We start from the raw sequence: 20,673 nt of genomic DNA, 5'->3' as shown, positions 1-20,673 counted from the left end.
TCATGCGCCATTACAGAATTGTCCCAGGAGCACTCACTTCAGTAGAATTCGGGAAAAGGGCAATTGAAGCAGATATCGCTTTTCCTTAAATAAAATTTTCTTTGAAGCAGTACCCACCCTGGTCTTAGCTATTTATTGTATCACAGGTATGCTGCCATGGGGGCACCAGGAAAACGGAAAATTGTTTCATACTTACTGTAATTTTCCTTTCCTGGTGCCTACCCATGGCAGCATACGCTCCCTCCCTTGGTATTCAATATAATTGGAGAATGCTAGGGGGGGGGGGTAGGTTGGTCATTTTTATAGGCTATTAACTATCCTGAGGGGAGGACTCGGGGGCAGAGCTATCACAGGTATGCTGCCATGGGTAGGCACCAGGAAAGGAAAATTACAGTAAGTATGAAACAATTTTCCGTTTATGTCATTGGCCATAATTAACCTCTTCACGCTGACCGCACACATACATGCGGCCTCACTGAAGGGGGGCTTTTTTCCATGGGGCCACATATATGCGTATATATGCATATATACCTTTGTGCTGAGAGCACACCGCACAGCGACAGGGTCTCTCTGAGAGCCATGGGCTAATGATCAGGACCCAGGACTGTGTCATCTGATCGCAGGGATAGCCTCTGATTGGCCATCACAGTCATCAGTCACTGTGAGCCAGCCCCTGGGTTTCCTTCCTCTTCTGAATGAAGAGAATGATACATTGTATCTTCCTCTTCTTGCAGGATAGGAATTGTAAACAATCCAAGTGTGTAAAAAATATATATATATATATATATATATATATATATATATATATATATATATATATAATAAAAATAAATGAAAAAAATAAAGAAGAAAAGAACAAGATTAAGGTTGTCAGGATTATTGTTAGGGTCACAGTCAGGGTCAAAGGTCAAGGTTGGGTCAAAGTTCATGGTCAGTTTATTTTGTGTAGCATACATTTTTTTTTAAAATATTATCTGTGTGTTTTAGACAGGATAAAATGCTAAATGCGCACCATTGTTCCTGGGCTGTATAGGTACAAATAACATACACATATATCATATCACTGCGATCCTCAGGAGCAGGAGAATTATTTTGGGGTTGTTCCTTGCTGGTAAATTATGATAACAGACAGAAATATACAAATAAATAAAAAAAAATATTTTCTTACTATTTTTTTTTTTTTTTTTTACTATTACTTTGATAATAAAATAAATAAAATAAAAAAATCTGGAAAAATCCATTACCATTTACCACCAAAAGGAAAGCCCAAATTGCCCGGAAAATAATGGTACAATCCACCTGGATACACTAAGTAGCTGTTTACAGTTTTACTAACACATGTGAAGTTGCAAAATTGAGTTTAGGTTTTTAGATTTCTTTTACCCTTAGGTGTGAAGGGGTTAATAGCATAAAGAGAATGTGCGCCCTCTGGTGGACACGTTCGGCTGGACTGGCTATACCAGTAGCCACATAATAAAGCGTTTTTTTCCTCAGGCGCGCCCTCAGGTGGACATTGATGAGTTCCTCTGACTTTGAATAGTCACGAAGTAGTCGCGCCCTCAGGAGGACTCTGTGCCTGTCTATCATCCCCAGGAGGGCGGAGTCAGGGAGTAGCTATGTGATATAAGCTGGGCACTGATGGGAGAACATTGTATATAGTGTGATGAGAAGCCATGGCTGTAGCAGCAGAGAGAGGTCAGTGGTCGCCAGAGGGGTCCCAGTGGGGTTTTAGCAGAACTCAAGCCATGTGACTGTGCGGTCATGTGATCGGTTTAAATGGCCAGAGTCACGTGAGCTGGGTCAGCTTGGCTGATGAGAGGGTGGAGGGAGGGATCTGGGCATATTTATATTGTAGTGATAGGATGATGGTGGGAATGTTGGGCTGGCAGGATCTGCACAGTGGAGGATTCCCACCATCACCTTGGATTGTGATGGGATCAATGGAAACATTAAAACTGAATTCACCACATCATAGTATTCATCTCAAGTTTATTCCAATGGTAGATTGTTTCTTATATGTTCTAAAAGTGGTGTGTGTGTGTGTATGTATATATGTATATATATATATATATATATATATATATATATATATATATATATATATATATATATATATATATATGTATATATGTATGTGTACATATTATTTTTTTTTGCTAGAAAATTACTTATATAATACACACACACACACACACACACACACACACACACACACACACACACACTTCTTTTTTTTTAGCTGAGGCCCTATAGAATAAAATGGGGGGTGTCGCAATTTTTTATTTATTTTTTGTCATGTAATTTTATTGTCCAGATGTATTTGCACAGAGGTTTTTCAAACACAATTTGTTTGGAGAAAAAAAAAACACTTTGATTCATTTTAGTACACGGAAACACTATACAATATCCAATTTTATAGTAAACTATTAAAGATGATGGTACACTGAGTAAATAGATACCTAACATGTCACAATTTAAAATTGTGCACACCCATGGAATGGTGCCAAAGTACGGTACTTAAAATTCTCCATATTTAACGATTTAAATACCTTTCCAGGTTACCAGTTTAGAGTTAGAGGAGGTCAGGCGTGACGTGTTGCGTGACATTGACAACAATACCTCACAAGTGTGGTGCGATCACCATTTACATATGTGTGCAGGACTTACATATGTGTTCACATTTGTGTGTAGGGACAGGGGTGCTTTAATTTAAATTTTTTTTAATTATTATTATATACGTCATCTAAAACGTTTTTTTTTTTTTTTACACTTTCATTTATTTTTTTCATACTAACTTTATTGCTATCACAATGGATGAGCAACATCAATTGTGACAGCATGGTCTGTGACAGGTCCTCTTTAAGTAAGAGCTCAGGCGTGTTCGCAACTCCACGCACCCGCCAGGAAGCTGACACTCCGAAGCACTAATCACAGGCAAAGAGACATTTCCCGATCTGTGTAGCTGCAGATCGAGACATGTCTCACTGCCTGTGATTAGCTCTGTGGAGTGTCAGCTTCCTGGCGGAGGTGGGCACGTGGAATTGCAAACGCGCCTCAGTTCATCCTTCACCCTCTTCATGGAGAGATCGGGTGTCTGTTAGACCCCCAATCTCTCCTCTGACCTCCAATGCAGCCAGTCAGGTATAGTTCGGTGTGATTGGCTGCTTTCCTGTCCTGAAGTGCCAAAAATCCTCATTGCTTCTGTTTTCGGGGGTCACAGAGCGGCCTCTCTGTAGTGCAGACATCACCACCCATCCCAGCGCTCTCGGGGTTCCGCAATTCAAAGGAATTTAATGGGCTGCTGAAATTGTACTGCACAGGAACACTCCATGAAGACCTCCCCTTTTTGTTTAACTTTTTTATGGTTTGCATGTTACCCACCCCTCATCCTTCATTGCCGCCTAGGTGAGTGACACGTTTTGCTCCAGGCATTCCTGTGTCTAGTCCACGGTTTTTAAACCAGGGTTCCATGGTGCCCCAGGTTTAATCCAGAGGTTGCTCGGGGTTCCTTGAACAATGAGCAATTTCTGCCTCTCAGATAAGTTCCCACGGACACCATTGAGCTTTTTATCTATCTGCAATTGGGTAATTCTTCCCAATGACCACACATGTAAGGAACATTTTTCCCACTGACCATCACACTGAGACCAGAAAGTTATTTCAAGGGTTCCCCTGTGTTGAAAAGGTTGGGTAAGGCTGCTCTAGGCTGTAGTGCCATGTGCAACTCTGACTTCCACTCCCCTATACAGTGCAGTTGGTGCTGACTACATTATAGGGCTGCAACTAGCAATTATGTTCATAATCGATTAGTTGGCCGATTATTGTTTCGATTAATCAGATAAAATCATTAAAAAAAGTGCAATATGCAATTTTTTTTGTTTTACTTAAAGTAATAATGAACATTATGGGGCATTATGGGGCACTATTCCTCACAGGAACACCAATAATAGGGCAGCACTATTCCTCCCGGGAACACCGATTTATGGGTCAGTTTTCCTCCCAGGAACACCAATGATGGGGCACTATTCCACCCGGGAACACCAATGGTGGGGGCACTATTCCACCCGGGAACACCAATGGTGGGGGGCACTATTCTTCCCGGTAACACCAATGGTGGGGGCACTATTCTACCCGGTAACACCAATGATGGGGGCACTATTCTACCTGGGAACACCAATGATGGGGGCACTATTCTACCCGGGAACACCAATGATGGGGGCACTGTTCCACCCGGCAACACCAATGATGGGGGCACTGTTCCACCCGGCAACACCAATGATGGGGACACTATTCCACCCGGGAACACCAATGATGGGCACACTATTCCACCCGGGAACACCAATGATGGGCACACTATTTCACCCGGGAACACCAATGATGGGGCACTATTCCACCCAGGAACACCAATGGTGGGGGCACTATTCCACCCGCGAACACCAATGATGGGGCATTATTCGTCCAGGGAACACCAATGATGGGGCATTATTTGTCCAGAGAACACCAATGATAGGGCACTATTCCCCCCCTCTCTCTCCCAGGAACACCAATGGGGCACTATTCCCCCCCCCCCCCAGGAAAACCAATGATGGGGCACTATTCCACCCAACCCAGAAATACTTGATCATGGAGCACTTATCGTCACAGAAATTATTAATGTTCTGTAATATTCTGTATAGCCATTAGTCACTACCTTATCACTTTACAGTGTGCAGCTAGGCTCATTATATATATATTATATATTATAGATAATAACAATTAATTGTTTCAGCCCTACTACATTGTACAAGTTGAATTAAAGTTAGTTAGTTTCGGCAGGAGTACGCAGATGACAGCAGGTTAATGTCAAAGTAGCTCCTCCATTCTGTAAACCCAGTGTTTTTTTTTATGGTAGATAATTAGTGTAGTGCTTACTAGTAAGTGCAAATATGTAAAAAAAAGTGTAACTAGAAACACGAGTGCCAAACACAAAAATGTCTATATGAATGGACAATATGTGACAGCAAAAATGTGCATAAATGTGCTGGACACAAAAAAAAGAAAAAACTCAATGCGTGTAATGTCCAAACTGAAGGGATAAACTTCAATTTATCCTATGGCCAAATAGTCCACATGAACACAAAATGTGCAGATGTAATTCTTCCTGTAGAAAAACACCAAAGCAGAGAGGAACTGTACTAAGCGAAGGAAGGTGACAAGTTGTCTGTAGTCACTTCAGCGTAACCTTTCATTGATAAGAAGATGGGTACTCTTACCGAAAAAGTTGAACACACATGTCATACGGCAGTGAGTCAGTAAGGCTTGAAATCCTAGGTAGTCCAGATCAGATGTTGTGCATGGGTGGTGGTCGGATAAATCTAGTACCAGGTCCCCGATTCACAATCTGCGAACTCCAAGAAAATGTGCGCTCAAGAATGAGTGTACTCAGGAACAGCTTCTCGAACACTCACGATGGAAATATGGAAACAAAGGGGGGCTCCGAATGGTGCAGGTCAAAACCAATAGGTTTATTGAAATGTGTCATAAAAAATATATAAATAACACAAGTAAAAGTGATCACAAAAATAAAAGTAAATATAAAAGCAATGTGGGGTGCAGTAAATGCTGGACTGACGCGTTTCGACACTAAGGGTCTTCAACATGGGCACTTTTATGAATGCAAGGCACACTGTAATTGGAGGAGGGGATGTTGTGACGTTCATCAGCACCTCCTCCAATCAGACTGCACCTTGCATTTGTTGAAAATGAGACATTTATTGAATGGGGGATCTGTAATGTACCTAAGCTGCGATGAATGCAAGGTGCAATGTGATTGAATATCATGCTCTCCCTCCTCCAATCAGAGTGCTTTACATTCTGAGGTGTGAGCAGTCTGATGTGATCCGAGGACATCAACTGGAACAGAAACTCTTAGCACCCAACATTAGGCACCGAATGCACTGTACCAGGGATGAGTGTAAAGATGCCCATTTATTACAAGACTTTTAAACAAATGTTCGTACGGATATTCGTATGATAGTTGTTAGTACAATTGATGACTTGACTAATGTCGCTCAAAAGTACTTCAAAATGTTGTTTGCTTTTAACATTCAATTTTGCCATTAATGGGCCTTTCTAAACGAAAAGGACAGTTAGGCTTGGCCATACATGGTCGGATTTCGAAAAAGAATTTTTGAAAATCAGAAAATTTGTGCGTTTTGTGATCCGATGGCGCCACCATTGATTTAGAAATTCCACCAGCCAAGCCTTCAATTTCACCTCATGTTTCTGCAGAAAATAATTTTTGTGGCTGGGAATTTCTTTTTCTTTCTGGGATTTTTCTTTTCTTGCACATGCGCATTTCTATTTTGCATTTCTCGCATGGTTCTCCCATCCTTGATTAGAAAATTTGTTTTCCAAAAAATTTCCAACATATCCGATTACTCAAATTCGATTGCCGCACAAAAATCGGCTGTTGGTGCAGCCCACTAATGGTGCGAAATACCAACGAAAATTCTTAGATAAGATTTTCAAAAGAAAATTCTTTCGAAATTCGACCCATGTATGGCCTGCCTAAGAAACTTGTTCGTTTGGGAAAAATTTTCCATTCAAGTTTTTTGAATTTCTTGTCACTGCGGTCAAAAATGAACATCAAAAAATCAAAAGGATACTCTTAAAATTAAAAAATTGAAGGAAATTCTATTAGTGTATGGCCAACCTAGAGCAAGTTATACGTAAACTCCACCTAGACACATGAGACATCCTTCAGTAGTGTGGATTTATTCTTACACTGCAAGTGTTATATATTTTATGGCTGAAGTTCAGCTTTAAAAAAAAAAAAAGTGCAATAATCTGAAGGGCAGATTAAAATGTTAGTGCAATGTGAATATTTTAGCTGATTAAGGGTCCTTTCACATGGGGCGGATCAGTGCTGATCCGCCCCGTGGATATCCGCTTGCTCAGCGGAGATCGCCGAAGCGATCTCCACTGAGCAGGAAGATTACAGATCCGTCTCTGCACACTGCGCAGGGACGGACCTGTCACAGCGCCGCTCTCCCCTATGGGAGATCGGATGACGACGGACCGCAGTGTCCGTTGTCACCCGATCCGATGACGGATGGAAAAATAGCTTTTTCCTCTGTCACACTTTTTTTGATCGGAGCGGGTCGGATGTCAGCGGACTTGTCACCGCTGACATCCGACGCTCCGTAGACCTCTATGGAGCATCTTTTCAGGTCCCACTGAAAAACTGACAGGCGGACCTGAACGGATCATCCGTGTGAAAGGAGCCTAACAGAATGACAGTAGGTCTATACATCAGAGCTAAAATGGAGACATCAGAGGATGGGGAGAGAGGTCTTTGATTCCTAAAGAGGGGCTGTCATGGGAGCTGTGCTGTAGTCTTGGCTGCAAATTCCTAGAAGACCCCTTTTCAGTACTTTCACACTGGAGAGGTGCACTGGCAGGACGTTTAAGTCCTGCTAGCAGCATCTTTGGGGCATCGCCTTGGCAGCTGTGCTTTGCGGGTATTAGCGGGGGTTAAAAGTGCTCTGCTAGCGCCTCTAAAACGAAGGTAAAGCACCGCTAGTTTTACCGTCAACGCCCCCGCACTGTCAGTGTGAACGTGCCCTTACTAATTTTGTATTGCCCATGTAATAGATATTCTAATATTCCCATTCATCTACATTCTGCACTAAAATGATTTCAACTGTCAGTGTTTGATGAGGTTTTTATGTTCTTCATACCAATTAAACCAACGTTCTTATTGCACATAAAGTACATACATGTATATTGATGTAAAGTGCTTTATAGAAGCAGGATCACCCTACAGATGGGTTTCCTGTGCATTTTGCTGCCTCGGAATCTGGTAGTCGTGTTGACAGGTCAAAGGCTGAAAAGCTTGGCTGGTATTTGTAAAATCTGCATTTTTAAAAGCAGGTTTTGCTTTTAGATGTAACCCTTGTGTCTTTTGAACTGTTCAATCTGGGACAGAGGTCAGCAGCAAAGATCTACCCCCCACTAATGGGAACCTGACAAGAATCAAGGCACTTGCTTTAATGTTCCAGCTCTATTCTTGTATTTTTGTTCTGGAAGATCTCTCCTTGGTAGATCTGCACAGGGAAGATCCTGATTGGTCCTGATCCTGATTGGGAAAGGGAAGTGTGGTGGTGCCTTCCCATGTGTCTTTTGCACTATGCAGCGAAGAAAGGCCAGAAAAACAGAATTTAATTCAGTCCTTCATTTACTTAAAGAGAAGGTCCAGCCCTCCCATGAAAAATTAAAAGTCAGCAGCTACAAATACTGTAGTGGCTGACTTTTAATTTATTCACACTTACCTGTCCAGGGAGCCACGATGTCGGCACCGCAGCCAATCTTCGGATCAGCTGTTGGGTGCAGTCGCCACCATTCCTGGTAAGGGAACCCTGCAGTGAAGCCTTTTTGCTTAACAGCCGGTTCCCTACTGCGCATGTGTGAAGCGTGCTGCTCATTCTAATTGGCCTGGTGGCTGAGGGAGGAGGGGGCTGAACTTCCAAGAGGCCGGCCGCAGCCCCGTCTTCCAGAAGTGGAGATCGATACTAGGGACGCAGCAAAATTTTGGCCGCCGAAACATATCGGCTGAAAATTGTGTTTTCGGCACATTGTCGAAAGAAAAATGCTGCTGAAAATGGGGGCGGGGCCTGGGCGGGCCCCCTGGTGCCGCCCATTGCAGGGGCGTCTTCCTGGCTCGCCCCAGTCTTCTCTCCTCCTTCCCCACGGAGCAGCATCTCCGTGTGTCACAGAGCTGAATTGCCCGGGCAGCTGCATAACAATGTCCCACCTCCTATGGCAGACGTCACGCTGATCCAAAGGCGGGACATTGAATCAGTGTGACGTGATTACAGGAAGCGGGACATTGTTACTGCAGCCGCCTGGGCAATTCAAGACACACGGAGATACCGCTCTGATCCTGGCATGGGCGAGGCTGCATCCAGACACAGGCAAGCTGCATATGATGAGCACTGGCAGGATGCATAAGGGGAACGGGCAGGCTGCATCTGACGGGCACTGGTAAGGCTGCATTGAGCTCTTGTATCATGTCTGCAGTCTCTGACCATCTCCTGTATCAGGTGGTTAGAGACTGGGGATACAAGAGATGGTTGGACACTGCAGACTGAATTTTCTTGAGCTTTTCTTGCACCAAAGGTGCCAATAATGGGCAAAAATAAATTCATATTCATTTAATTTGATATTAATTAAAAAGTCAAATATAATACAATTGTATATAAAAATATAAATATTTTTTAAAAACATTATTTTCTGTTTTCGGCCTAGTGTATCTTTCATTTCTATGGCTCGTACATTGCATAGATAATGATATATATATTGACTGGGTTCACCATGATATTAGTAATTTACTGCAAGGGATTTTTATGACTTAATCTGTGTGGTTAATGTCGGGTTTTTATGACTCTGCTGCCCACAATTTTTAATGTCCATGTCACCTTGAGAAGGAGGCCCACTCTGCACGTCTCTGAAACATTGTTTATATGCTTATCATACAGACTTTCACTCACCAATTATATTCTAATCCTCCTTCCTCCAAAAAAATGACCTTTTCATTTGTTATTTTTACCTAGGTGAAAATTGGCATCACCAATCACATTACTTTTCACCATTCAAAAAACATGGTAACAGATACAGTGCCGGATCTCACAATTGTGCAGGCAAATCTGCTGCCATGTCTGTTTGCTTGTTCTAGGTGTAGCACTAACCCCCGAAGAAGCTGCTGGTTAGATTGGGCTTACCGTTACCTTCTTCTCCCCCACTTCACGTCTAGGGGTGTCCCGTGGTAGATGACCCAGTAACTTGAGAGACTGACGACAGATCCACACAAATGGATTTTATTTGCAAAAAACTTAGACAATGAACAGTCTCTTAAAATGGGATCAGAGGGTAGGAAAGGAAGTTCAGGTATTCTTAGTGTCAAATCAATGTTGAAGAACTTGCTTACTTTTACTGCATCCAGAGAATAGCCATTCACAACTGGATGTTCACTCAAGTTGGACAGTCCCTCTCTCACAAGGCCTAGCAGCCAACAAGGTGCTTACTCAGGAACAAGTCTCTGCCACAGACGTTGTTGTAGAACATACAAGGGTAAGTCTCTGCCACAGACGTTGTTGTAGAACACGTAGGAAAACGAAACTTGTATAACACTCGTGTGATACCTGAATCTTTCAGCCAGCTTGGTGATATCCACAAGACCGGATTCTCTTGGGTACTTCAGCTCCTCCAGGCTCTTGCTAAGAAACCAACGCGTACGTGGCCTTCTTCTGAAGAGTCCTCCCCTAGATAGCATGAAGTCACTGGGTCTCTCCCAAACCGGAGACGGCACCCAAACACCTCAGAATCCTCCTTTAGTTTCCTTGCCTCGGGCTAGCCAGCCCTGAGACAACAAGATCAGGTGGATCCGTACCCCAGACCATAGCCTTCCTAGGGGCTGGTCAGGAGGACCAGGACCATGAAGTCAGTACATCCTTCTGGACCGGAACCCTGAACCACATGACATCCGCATCTTAAATACCCTCTCCCAGAAAGCACAGCATGAGCGCCCCTCCCACTGGGCGGGCTATGAGAGAGAGTAACTTAAGCACCCAACCAGACCATGGTTCCATGCCTGCCAGAAGAGACAGTGCCCAGGTCAGGCTGAACATCTCATAGTCCATAGTCAAATTTAGACAATTGTACCCAAACCAAACTGTAGTTCAGGTGTATCCTTAAATTTGATAAACATATAGCACGTGCTCTTCAGGAGCCGGCACTACATATGAATGGTGGAGAGTCATTATTCCTGGGACATTGATATGCCAGAAGTATTCATAGAACAACATGTAAATAAACACAGCTCCAGATCTCTATCTGTGCATGTATGAGGTCTGGTGCTGTGTTATTGGGGGGCCGGCTGCAAGAACCAGGAAGAGACAGACAGCTCCCCATGATGTAAAAAAGATGTCAGTTTGAGAGGAAAAAGCTAGATCCATGTAAGGAAATGAAAGCAGTAGTAAACCGCAGTTGGTGGGGGGGGGAGAATGGAATAATGTGCTAGTATGCATCATGAGAAACTTACCTTAGAACTAAGCCCTCCAGCGCCACACTGTCACTGCTGAGTGGGCTGACATCTTACCCTGGTCTTCAATCCAGGTTCATGGCCTGCGGCTACATGAGTGGCCAGGGGCGCGATGATGTCACTCCTGCCCATGTGCACAGGAGCTGTCATTTCCAGCCCCAGCTCTAAAGGGCTGGCACGGTATGCCGGACCTTCAGAGCGCATGTGCCGATGGCTTTGGCTGCATACACTCTGAATATCTCCTAAACAGTGCAAGTTTAGGAGATGTTCACAGTATCTACAGGTAAAGCCCCATACACACTATCAGATTTTCTGCTGATTTGTGTCTTTAGATTTACCAAAACCATATATTATGAGGTCAAACCTTAGGAGTTTCAATTTGTATGCAATCAGGCAGGCCCTTCTACTACATGGTTTTGGTAAATCTGAAGGAAAAACTCTGATAGTGTGTATGGGGCTTAAGCCTTATTATAAGCTTACCTGTAGGCATACACGGTGTAACAGGGTTTACTGCCACTTTAATGAAGTTAAAAAGATCCCCAAATGTAAGTAGGACATGACCGTTCCAATCAGGTCCACCTGTCAGTTTTTCAGGTGGACCAGATCAGATGGTCCATCCCCCCTATGGACCAGTGGGTGTAAATAAGCTTGTGTCCGTCTACACCCGCCTTCCTTCTATCTGGTTGGCTAAAAACAAACATAAGTTGATTCGTTCTCCTCTGTGTAGGCAGATTGGATCGGTGGTAGTCACGTGTAAATGGACAGCGGATTCTGTTTACTCCCAGCTGTCCATAGAGCAATGTGGACTCTGTCCATGTCCGCTCTGCATAAACTGAGCAGACACGGATCTGTCATCCGCCTGCTGTGGTCCGATCAGATCCCCTGCTGATGAAAACAGAAGGTGTCGTTTGAAAGAGGCCGAAACATTGAATTTTATTCTGGTCTGCCTTCTTTCCTGCGATACATGACTGTTGGCCATGTTCTCCTCCTCTTACATGGACAGCAGTAAAAACCTGATAGAAATTATAATAGTTCTTCATGAATTATTTTAATGCTTGATTCACATAGGCGTACTGTTCCCTATACAGGTGTTCTGTGCAGGCAACCTTCTGAAACCAATGACAGGCAGACAGATGCACGGATCTCCAAGTGCATCCCGAATGTACATCTGAGCAGGACCAGTGCATGGATCAGATCACTGAATTGTATTCAGTTGGTGCAGTAATAAAATTGTCCCTTTCACTTTTTCAGGGTATTACCGATTTGTGGTTCTCTTTTTCAACTGCATGCTCACCTTTGGCTCCTATTTCTGCTTTGATATTCCCAGCGTTCTGCAGGACCAATTCCAAGGGGTAAGTGTTGAGTTTCATTTCAAAGACGTAATAAAACTATTCTAACATTAATGTGAGTGTCCATCCAAAACTTGTGGCGACATTGGACCTGCTGAGATCCGATCTCTGTATGGGCAGGGCGATTGTACCCAAGTTGATCCATTGATTGATTTGGGTACAACTGGTCTGTAGGATTTTTTCTTTTCATTTGATTACTGCAGGCCGGGAAGGCTCCCCGTGCTCCCCATTGGCAGAATACAGTAGTGCAGCGGGAGTCAGTGTTGATAGCAGAATCAAGCAATTTTCTTTTCTTCCACTTGTGTTTGAAGGAAAGAAAATCAAGTAATTTATGGGCTGCTTAAAAACCAGACTCCTGCCGGCTGTTTGAAGGAGGATATTGTGGTTGTTATAGCAGCCCTAGCTGCCATAACCCCAGTATCCTCTTCTTCAGCGGGCGGTCTGCTACAAGATAAGTGGTCTCAGCGGTGGATTTGCTGCTAGATCACTTTTATTGGTGGCGAGAGAGGGGCTCGATTATTCATATTGGAAGAGATTGATTAGGGAAGTAATGAATGATTTATTGAAGTGTGTATGGCCAACATAACAGACCCCCAGATAGCAGTAAAAACAGGATAGGACTTCTAATGCCGCGTACACACGGGCGGACTGTATGGCGTACTTAGTCCGTCGAAACACATTTCAGCGGACAGTCCGCTCGTGTGTGGGCTTCAGCGGACTTTTTCAGCGTGCAGTCTGGCGTACTAAGTATTTCGGATTTTTCGAAATTCTGTCCGTCGTACTTTGGTTTCAGCGGACAATCCGCTCGTCGGTAGGCTAGTTCGATGGACTAAGAATGGCGCATGCTCAGAAAGGATTTACACGGCGGAAGGGTGCTTTGCTGTGTATTGGACTTCCTATTTCTAGTCCCGTCGTACGTGCTGTACACGTCATCGCGCAAGCTTTCGACAGACTGTTTGTGCATCCGTGTGTGGTCAAGTCCGTTCAGTGGAAAGTATGACGGACTGTCCGTCGGATTGTATGACGGACTAAGTACGCCATACAGTCCGCCCGTGTGTACGCGGCATATGCTTTCTTGCTGTATCAAAAAGTAGAATTTTTTTTTAAAAGGCAACTGCAGTAAGCTGCATACAGAAAATACAACTTTACATTTTGACATTACTGAAAGAACGCATGTGCATACAGCCAGAGTTTCGTTGCACTTTGAATGTTACCATTGCAGATTAGATGACATATTGGATGGATGTTTTTGTATACATTGCCGTTCCTGTAACTCTCAGTAACTTTGTTGTCTCACATATCTGCATTGTTTCCAGAAACTGACATGTAATGGTGGTCAGACAAAGGGGATGCACCATAATGGCAGCACTGGCTGTGTGGAGGGGCTGGGCATGACTCCAGAGCAGTATAATCTGCTGTACGCTATATACGCCTGGACGTGAGTATACGGAAAGCAAATAGTTTGGTTCACTTGGCAATCAATTTGCCTTAAAGCCTTATTGAAGTCTTGTCTTTCATTATTGTTATACAGTTAATGTCTTTCAGGACAGCACCTGAGAGAGTGCCTCCTCCCATTGCCAACAGGAAACACCTCTTCCACCAAACTTTAAAAGGAGGCTCCTTCCCACATGCCAGTTTTTGTGTTTCCTCTGGAGGGAACACTCAGTGGGGAGTTGGGAGCTCTTAGGTGCTGTCCTGAGAGACCAGGCTTCCTGCTCCACCAATGTTTTTTTTCTTTATCTCAGAGCTGTTCCTCCCATTCCACAGGGTGCTGCATGATGGGCTCCTTCTCCCTCTCCAAAGTACCCAGGGAGAGTTGAGACTGCTGCGGGCATCACTTCTGGGTGGCAGCAGGTGCAGGCAGACATCATTTTTTTCTTTTTACTTTGTCTGTCTCCACTAATGCCGCTGCCATCTTGGGGATGGCATGCAGTGACTCCACCTGCCAGAAGTGAGTTATCTGGAGGGGGTTGCGCTCACTGAGCAGGCAAACGGCATCATTTCCGCCGGAAGTCGCAGGGGGAGAAGGGAGGAACAGGGCTGGTACTTATTTGCCGGTTGCAGTCTGGCGCAGTGGCACTATTGGAGTCCGGAACCAGCATCCAGCCACACAGCGCTCTTCGATGGAATCAATGGCAGCAGCAAGTGGGACAGGCGCGGGCACCGGCAAGGCCCAGGTAAGGGGCAGATGTGATACTGCCCTCCTTGACTATGGGGTCTCTCTCTCACTCTGTGTCTCTCTCGCCCCCCTGGTGGCAGGGGCCTGTGTTTGCACATGAGGCAGCTGTGGTTTCTCACCGTGCACCTGTGGTGAGCCTTTTTTAAAAGGGCAGGTTGTCTCACTGGGATGTTTTTTTTTCATGGCAGGCCAAGAGCTCTGATTCAGTGGCAAAAAGGAAATGTCCTTCATGTAAAGCAAAACTTCATGAAGGCTGGAAGACGACCTTGTGTGAAATTTGTATTGATTCGCTAATTAAAGAGAAGCTTCTTCCACTTGCAGTGATTTGATTGCATCAGTTAAAAAAGAAGCTGGATGTCACCATTCAATCGTTTCGCTCTTCACTAAAAAATTGATCCCTGAGTGAGCCAACTACCAGCCAACTACCTCACAGTCCTCTCGGGCTCACTATTGGTCCTGGTGGTAGAGACTGAGACGGGTTCTCTTATCCAAGAGGGACATTCCCCCTCCCATTCTTATGCCCCGTACACACGAGCGGACTTTTCGACATCCAAACTCCGACGGACTGAGTCCGGCGGACTATCCGATCGTGTGTGGGCTGCAACGGACTTTAGCGAAGCTAAAGTCTGACGGACTTTAGAAATGAAGCATGCTTTAAATTTTCCCGACGGAACTCCGCCGGACCCGGTCCCCTTTGAAAAATCCGCTCGTGTGTGTGCTACTCCGACGGACTAAAACCGATGCTAGGGCAGCTATTGGCTACTGTCTAGGAACTTCCTACGTCGAATCCAGTCGTACGTCATCACGTTCGACTCCGTCGGAGTTTGGTGTGATGGTGTGTGGTCAAGTCCGTTCGGTCGAAAAGTCCGCCAGAACTCCGTCGGAACTCCGGCGGAACTCCGGCGGAACTCCTTTGGAGGTCTGTCAGACTTAATCCCTCTCGTGTGTACGGGGCATAATGCCCCGTACACACGAGCGGACTTTTCGACATCCAAACTCCGACGGACTGAGTCCGGCGGACTATCCGATCGTGTGTGGGCTGCAACGGACTTTAGCGAAGCTAAAGTCTGACGGACTTTAGAAATGAAGCATGCTTTAAATTTTCCCGACGGAACTCCGCCGGACCCGGTCCCCTTTGAAAAATCCGCTCGTGTGTGTGCTACTCCGACGGACTAAAACCGACGCTAGGGCAGCTATTGGCTACTGTCTAGGAACTTCCTACGTCGAATCCAGTCGTACGTCATCACGTTCGACTCCGTCGGAGTTTGGTGTGATGGTGTGTGGTCAAGTCCGTTCGGTCGAAAAGTCCGCCAGAACTCCGTCGGAACTCCGGCGGAACTCCGGCGGAACTCCTTTGGAGGTCTGTCAGACTTAATCCCTCTCGTGTGTACGGGGCATAAGGAAGAATCAGGTGAGGAAGAAGGGGAGAATGCACCTTCTAAATACAAATTGTCTTTAGAACAGGTAGATGGCCTGTTAAAATCAATTTATACTACAGTGGGTCTGGAGGAGGAAAGAAAAGAAAATAATTATCTTTGCATGACAGTATGTACGCAGATCTCTGAGCCTAAAAATCGTATTTTTTCCTGTATACTCAATCATTTCTGAGGCTATTAGGAAGGAATGGGCAGAACCAGAAAGCAAGCCTTTCTTTCCTAAAGCCCTTAAAAGGCACTTTGCTTTTGATGAAGACTCAGTGGCACTTTGGAATAAAAAACCCAAACTAGATGCAGCTTTTTCCCAAGTCTTGAGATCAACTGATTTAGCATTTGGATGGATCAACAGCTTAAGAGGGCTAGGCAATCCATCAAGGGCAATCTCAAACCAGCTATGGCGACTACTGTTGTCTCCAGTCAACTCAAGGCCCATATTATGGCAGACTCACCAAAGCAAGAAATTCTGGATTCTTTCTTGACCTTGTCAGCTGCTGTAGCTTTTATCTCAGATGCTTCAGCAGAATCAATTAAAATGTCAGCAAGATCTGCAACCCTAACTAACTCGGCCAGGAGCGCTCTGTGGCAAAAGACCTGGCCAGGAGATGCGGCATCCAAAAATAAGCTTTGTGGGATACTGTTCTTGGGTATTTACTATTTGGACCTGACTTGGATTCAGTCCTAGATAGGACAGCACATAAAAAGTAATTTCCTGCTAAAAAGAACAGCCAGTTAAGCAATTTTTTTTCTTTGATCTCAAAGGGCTCAAGAACAAAATACCAAAACCCAAGAGAAGAGAAGAAATTGGCCGTTGCAGAAGGCAAAAGGCAAAGGAAATGCCCTTTTCCATCCTCCTGCGTAAACCAATAAAACAATGACTTGTCACTAACTTGTCACTGCCAGTGGGACGAAGGCTGCAGAATTTCCTCCCCCTTTGGGCCAGAATAAGAAAAAATCAATATATTTTGAGCATGCTGTCCCACGGTTACAGAATAGTTTTTGGATCTTCCTCCAGAAAGATACTTTGTATCACCTACCAAGGGACCCAGCCCTGGCTATGAGGAACCTGTTAAAGGCTCTGATGCACCAAAGGGTTGGGACACCCGTATCCTCAGAGGAATATTATTATCGGGTTTTATTCTCACATTTTCCTGATAAAAAAAAATAAAAAATCCGGAAACTTCCGTTTGATTCTCAGTTTGAAACTGTTGAACAAGTCAGTCCTATACAAGAAGTTTTGTATGGACATCAATTGACCTGAGATGCTTATCTACATATTCACCTCAGTCCCAGAAATTCATGAGGTTGGCAGTCAATATGAGGAGGGAGGTGCTACATCTACAATTCAGGGCCCTTCCCTTCGGCCTTTCATCGGCTCCGTGAGTCTTTACAAAAATGATGGCAGAAGCCCTCGCCCCTCTTCGCCTTCTGGGGATTGCGGTAATCCCATATCTCAATGACCTCCCCTTCTTTACCCTGTCCAGGGAAAAATTGCAAGAAGATCTGGGCAAGACCCACAGTCATTTGGAGTCCCTGGGTTGGATAGTGAACATTCAGAAATTGGACTTTAATCCAGCTCAGCAAGTGCAATTTCTGGGGTACCAAATAAATTCAGTGGAACAAAATTTTTTTCCCAGAAGAGAAAATAATCAAGGTCCAGAAGGTAGTAACTATGCTACAAAGCAGATGTTGGTCAGAAAGGTTACGTCAGCCTTGGAAACTTTAACATCGACTATGCCAGCCATCCAATGGGCAAGGCTGCATTTCAGGCCACTCCAGAGGTTCCTTCTAAAAGTATAGATCCACAGGACAGATACCCTAGATACAAGGGTAAAAATCCCCACCAGAGTCAAACATTTTGGTGGGAAAATCAGTCAGTGTTACAAAAAGGTCTACTTTAGTCTTTCCCGACCGAAAAGGTGGTAACAACAGACGCCAGTATGTGGGGATGGGGGGCCCACTAAGGTCAAGAGGTCACAGGGAACTTGGTCACAGACCGAAGCAAAAGAATCCTCAAATTGGAGAGAGTTTAAGACAGTTGCCTTAGCATTGGCTGCCTTCTCTCCAAACCTCCTAGGCTTCCATGTCCAGATTCTATCGGACAATGCCATTACCATAGCCTTTCTGAACAAACATGGAGGCACAAGAAGCAAAACTCTTCAGTTACTTTCAGAGAAAACCATTTACTGTCCTTATCCGCAGTCCATTTCAAAGGTACACTAAACAAAGTGGCAGGTTTTATGGGTTCAGGAAGCGGAGTGGAGCCTGAATTCAGAAGTGTTTGCATTGATCACCAGGACCTGGGGCCATCCACAAGTGGACCTGTTTGCATCAAGGCTAAACACACAACTCCCGCAATTTTTTTTCCCTTCACTGAGATGCTGGTTCTCAGGAAATAGATGCCTTGGCACAACCTTGGAATTTTCACCTGGGATATGCCTTTCCCCCATTCCAGTTGATTCCACTGGTATTGTGGAAAATACAGAGAGTGTTGATAATTATGATTACTCCACTCTGGCCAAAGAGCTTGGTTTTCCACGGTTCTGTGAATGGCAATCAAACCATTTTGTCAGCTTCCTCTCAGATAGGATTTACTTCCACAGGGTACATCACCTGTATGTAGCCAGGTTAAGTCTCGCTGCCTGGTATCTGAACAGAAAATGTTAAGAAATTAGGGTTTTTCAGAGCCTTTAATAACAACATTACTTTATAGTAGGAAAAAGGTAACTAGAGCTATTTATGCCAAAGTGTGGAAGGTCTACGTTTCTTGTGGTCATTCAGAAAATAGAGATGTAGATATATTAGAATTTTTACAAAAGGGTGCAGACAAGGGTCTTGCAGTCAGCACTTTCAAAGTACAAGTAGCCGCATTAGGGGTTTATCTGGAGAGAGCAATTTCTTCAGAAACTTTGGTCATAAGATTTTTCAGGGCAATTACCAGAGCCAGACCATCTCTGGCTAAGCATTTTCCCAAATGGGATCTCTCAGTGGTTCTGCAAGCCCTCGCAAAGGAACCTTTTGAACCACTACAGACAGTCTCTCTAAAGAATTTGACTTTCAAAACACTATTTCTAAATTACAATTACATCTGCAAGAAGAATTAGTGAACTGCACGCGCTATCGGTTAAAGAAGCATATTTATCCAGATAGGATTGTACTTAAGGTAGATCCAGGTTTTTTTTCCAAAAGTGGCAACATTTCAGAACAGGTCACAGGAGACCATCATGCCAACCTTTTGCTCAAATCCTTCAGGAGGAAAGGAGGAGGAGTTTCACAACCTAGATGTGAGACGTACCCTATTGCATTACTTGGAAGTAACGAAAGATTTCAGATCCTCAACTCTTTATTTTTTATTTTTTTTAAAAGGCCACCAAGCATCGAAAAATTCAATTGCTAGATGGCTTAAATCAGCTATGTCTGTAGTCTATTCTGAGATGGGTCTATCTCCCCTGCTGGGAATTAGAGCACACTCAAAAAGAGCTCAAGCCGCTACATGGGCAGAAAAAGCTGGTGCTACCCCAGATCAAATTTGTAAGGCGGATACATGGTGAATTTAATTAACGTATGTCCGTCATTACAGGCTGGATCTTCTGTCAGCAGGGGATCAGGCTTATGGCAGAAAAGTTTTGCAGGCTGTAGACCCTCCCTAGGGGGTAACTCTCTTTTATCCTCTCAGGTGCTGTCCTGAAAGACGTTAAGGGAAAATTCAAGTTTGACTTACCGGTAACTTGTTTTCCAGGAGTCTTGCGGGACAGCAGCAACCATCCTTATTGTTTTTTTTTGTATGCTGTGACTAACCATATCTTGCTTATGTGTTCCAGCTTGGGGCCTGAGGCTCTCTACTACCACTAACATGTGGAAAGTAGCCTCGTTTTTAACCACTTCAATACAGGGCACTTAAACACCTTCCTGCCCAGAACAATTTTGAGCTTTCAGCGTAGTGGTATTTGATCACCTCTACGGTTTTTATTTTTTGCGCTACAAATAAAAAAATACCGAAAATTTTGAAAAAAAAAGTTTTTTTTTGTTTCAGTTTCAAAACTTTGTAAATAAGTACGTTTTCTCCTTCACTGATGGGCACTGATGGGGCTACACTGATGGGCACTGATAAGGTGGCACTGATGGGCACCAATGTGGCACCAATGAAGTGGCACTGATAGGCGGCACTGATGGGCGACACGGATGGGCGACACGGATGGGCAACACGGACAGACACTGATAGGTGGCACAAATTGGCACTGATAGCTGGCACGGATGGGCAGCACGGATGGGCGGCACGGATGGGCATGGATAGGCGGCACAGGTGGGCACTCATAGGCGGCACAGGTGGGCACTCATAGGCGGCACAGGTGGGCACTCAGGCGGCACAGGTGGGCACTCATAGGCGGCACAGGTGGGCACTCATAGGCGGCATCGGTGTTATAGTAATGGATGCCAATCAGTGCCAAACAATAATGCATGCCAATCAGTGATGCCCATTGTGGGCACTGATTGGCATCCATTATGGGCACTGAATGGCACCCATTGTGCTGACTGGCATCCCTGGTGGTCTAGGGAGGATTATGGATTTTATTACCTTTTCCCTGGTGGTCTAGTGGTGTCCCTGGTGGTCCAGTGTGGGCATCCTCGGGG

The 20,673-nt window shown here is 44.6% G+C and overlaps 1 protein-coding gene across 1 annotated transcript in view; it reads left to right on the top strand.

Annotated features, from left to right (window-relative positions):
- The window catches only part of LOC143925732 (lysosomal dipeptide transporter MFSD1-like), a 75,127-nt gene that overhangs the window by 34,228 nt on the left and 20,226 nt on the right, over positions 1 to 20,673 (top strand). The window contains exons 6-7 of the mRNA XM_077450184.1: positions 12,332 to 12,432; positions 13,746 to 13,867. Coding sequence (XP_077306310.1) covers positions 12,332 to 12,432; positions 13,746 to 13,867 — 223 coding nt within the window. The remainder of the gene's footprint in view (positions 1 to 12,331; positions 12,433 to 13,745; positions 13,868 to 20,673) is intronic.

The sequence above is a fragment of the Lithobates pipiens genome, unplaced genomic scaffold (genome assembly GCF_037356315.1).
Source record: "Lithobates pipiens isolate NorthernLeopardFrog02 unplaced genomic scaffold, aLitPip1_a1.2 Scaffold_22, whole genome shotgun sequence".
NCBI classification, from domain to species: domain Eukaryota; kingdom Metazoa; phylum Chordata; class Amphibia; order Anura; family Ranidae; genus Lithobates; species Lithobates pipiens.
The sequence above is the reverse complement of the archived record's forward strand: the minus strand, read 5'-3'. Positions and strand labels throughout refer to the sequence as shown.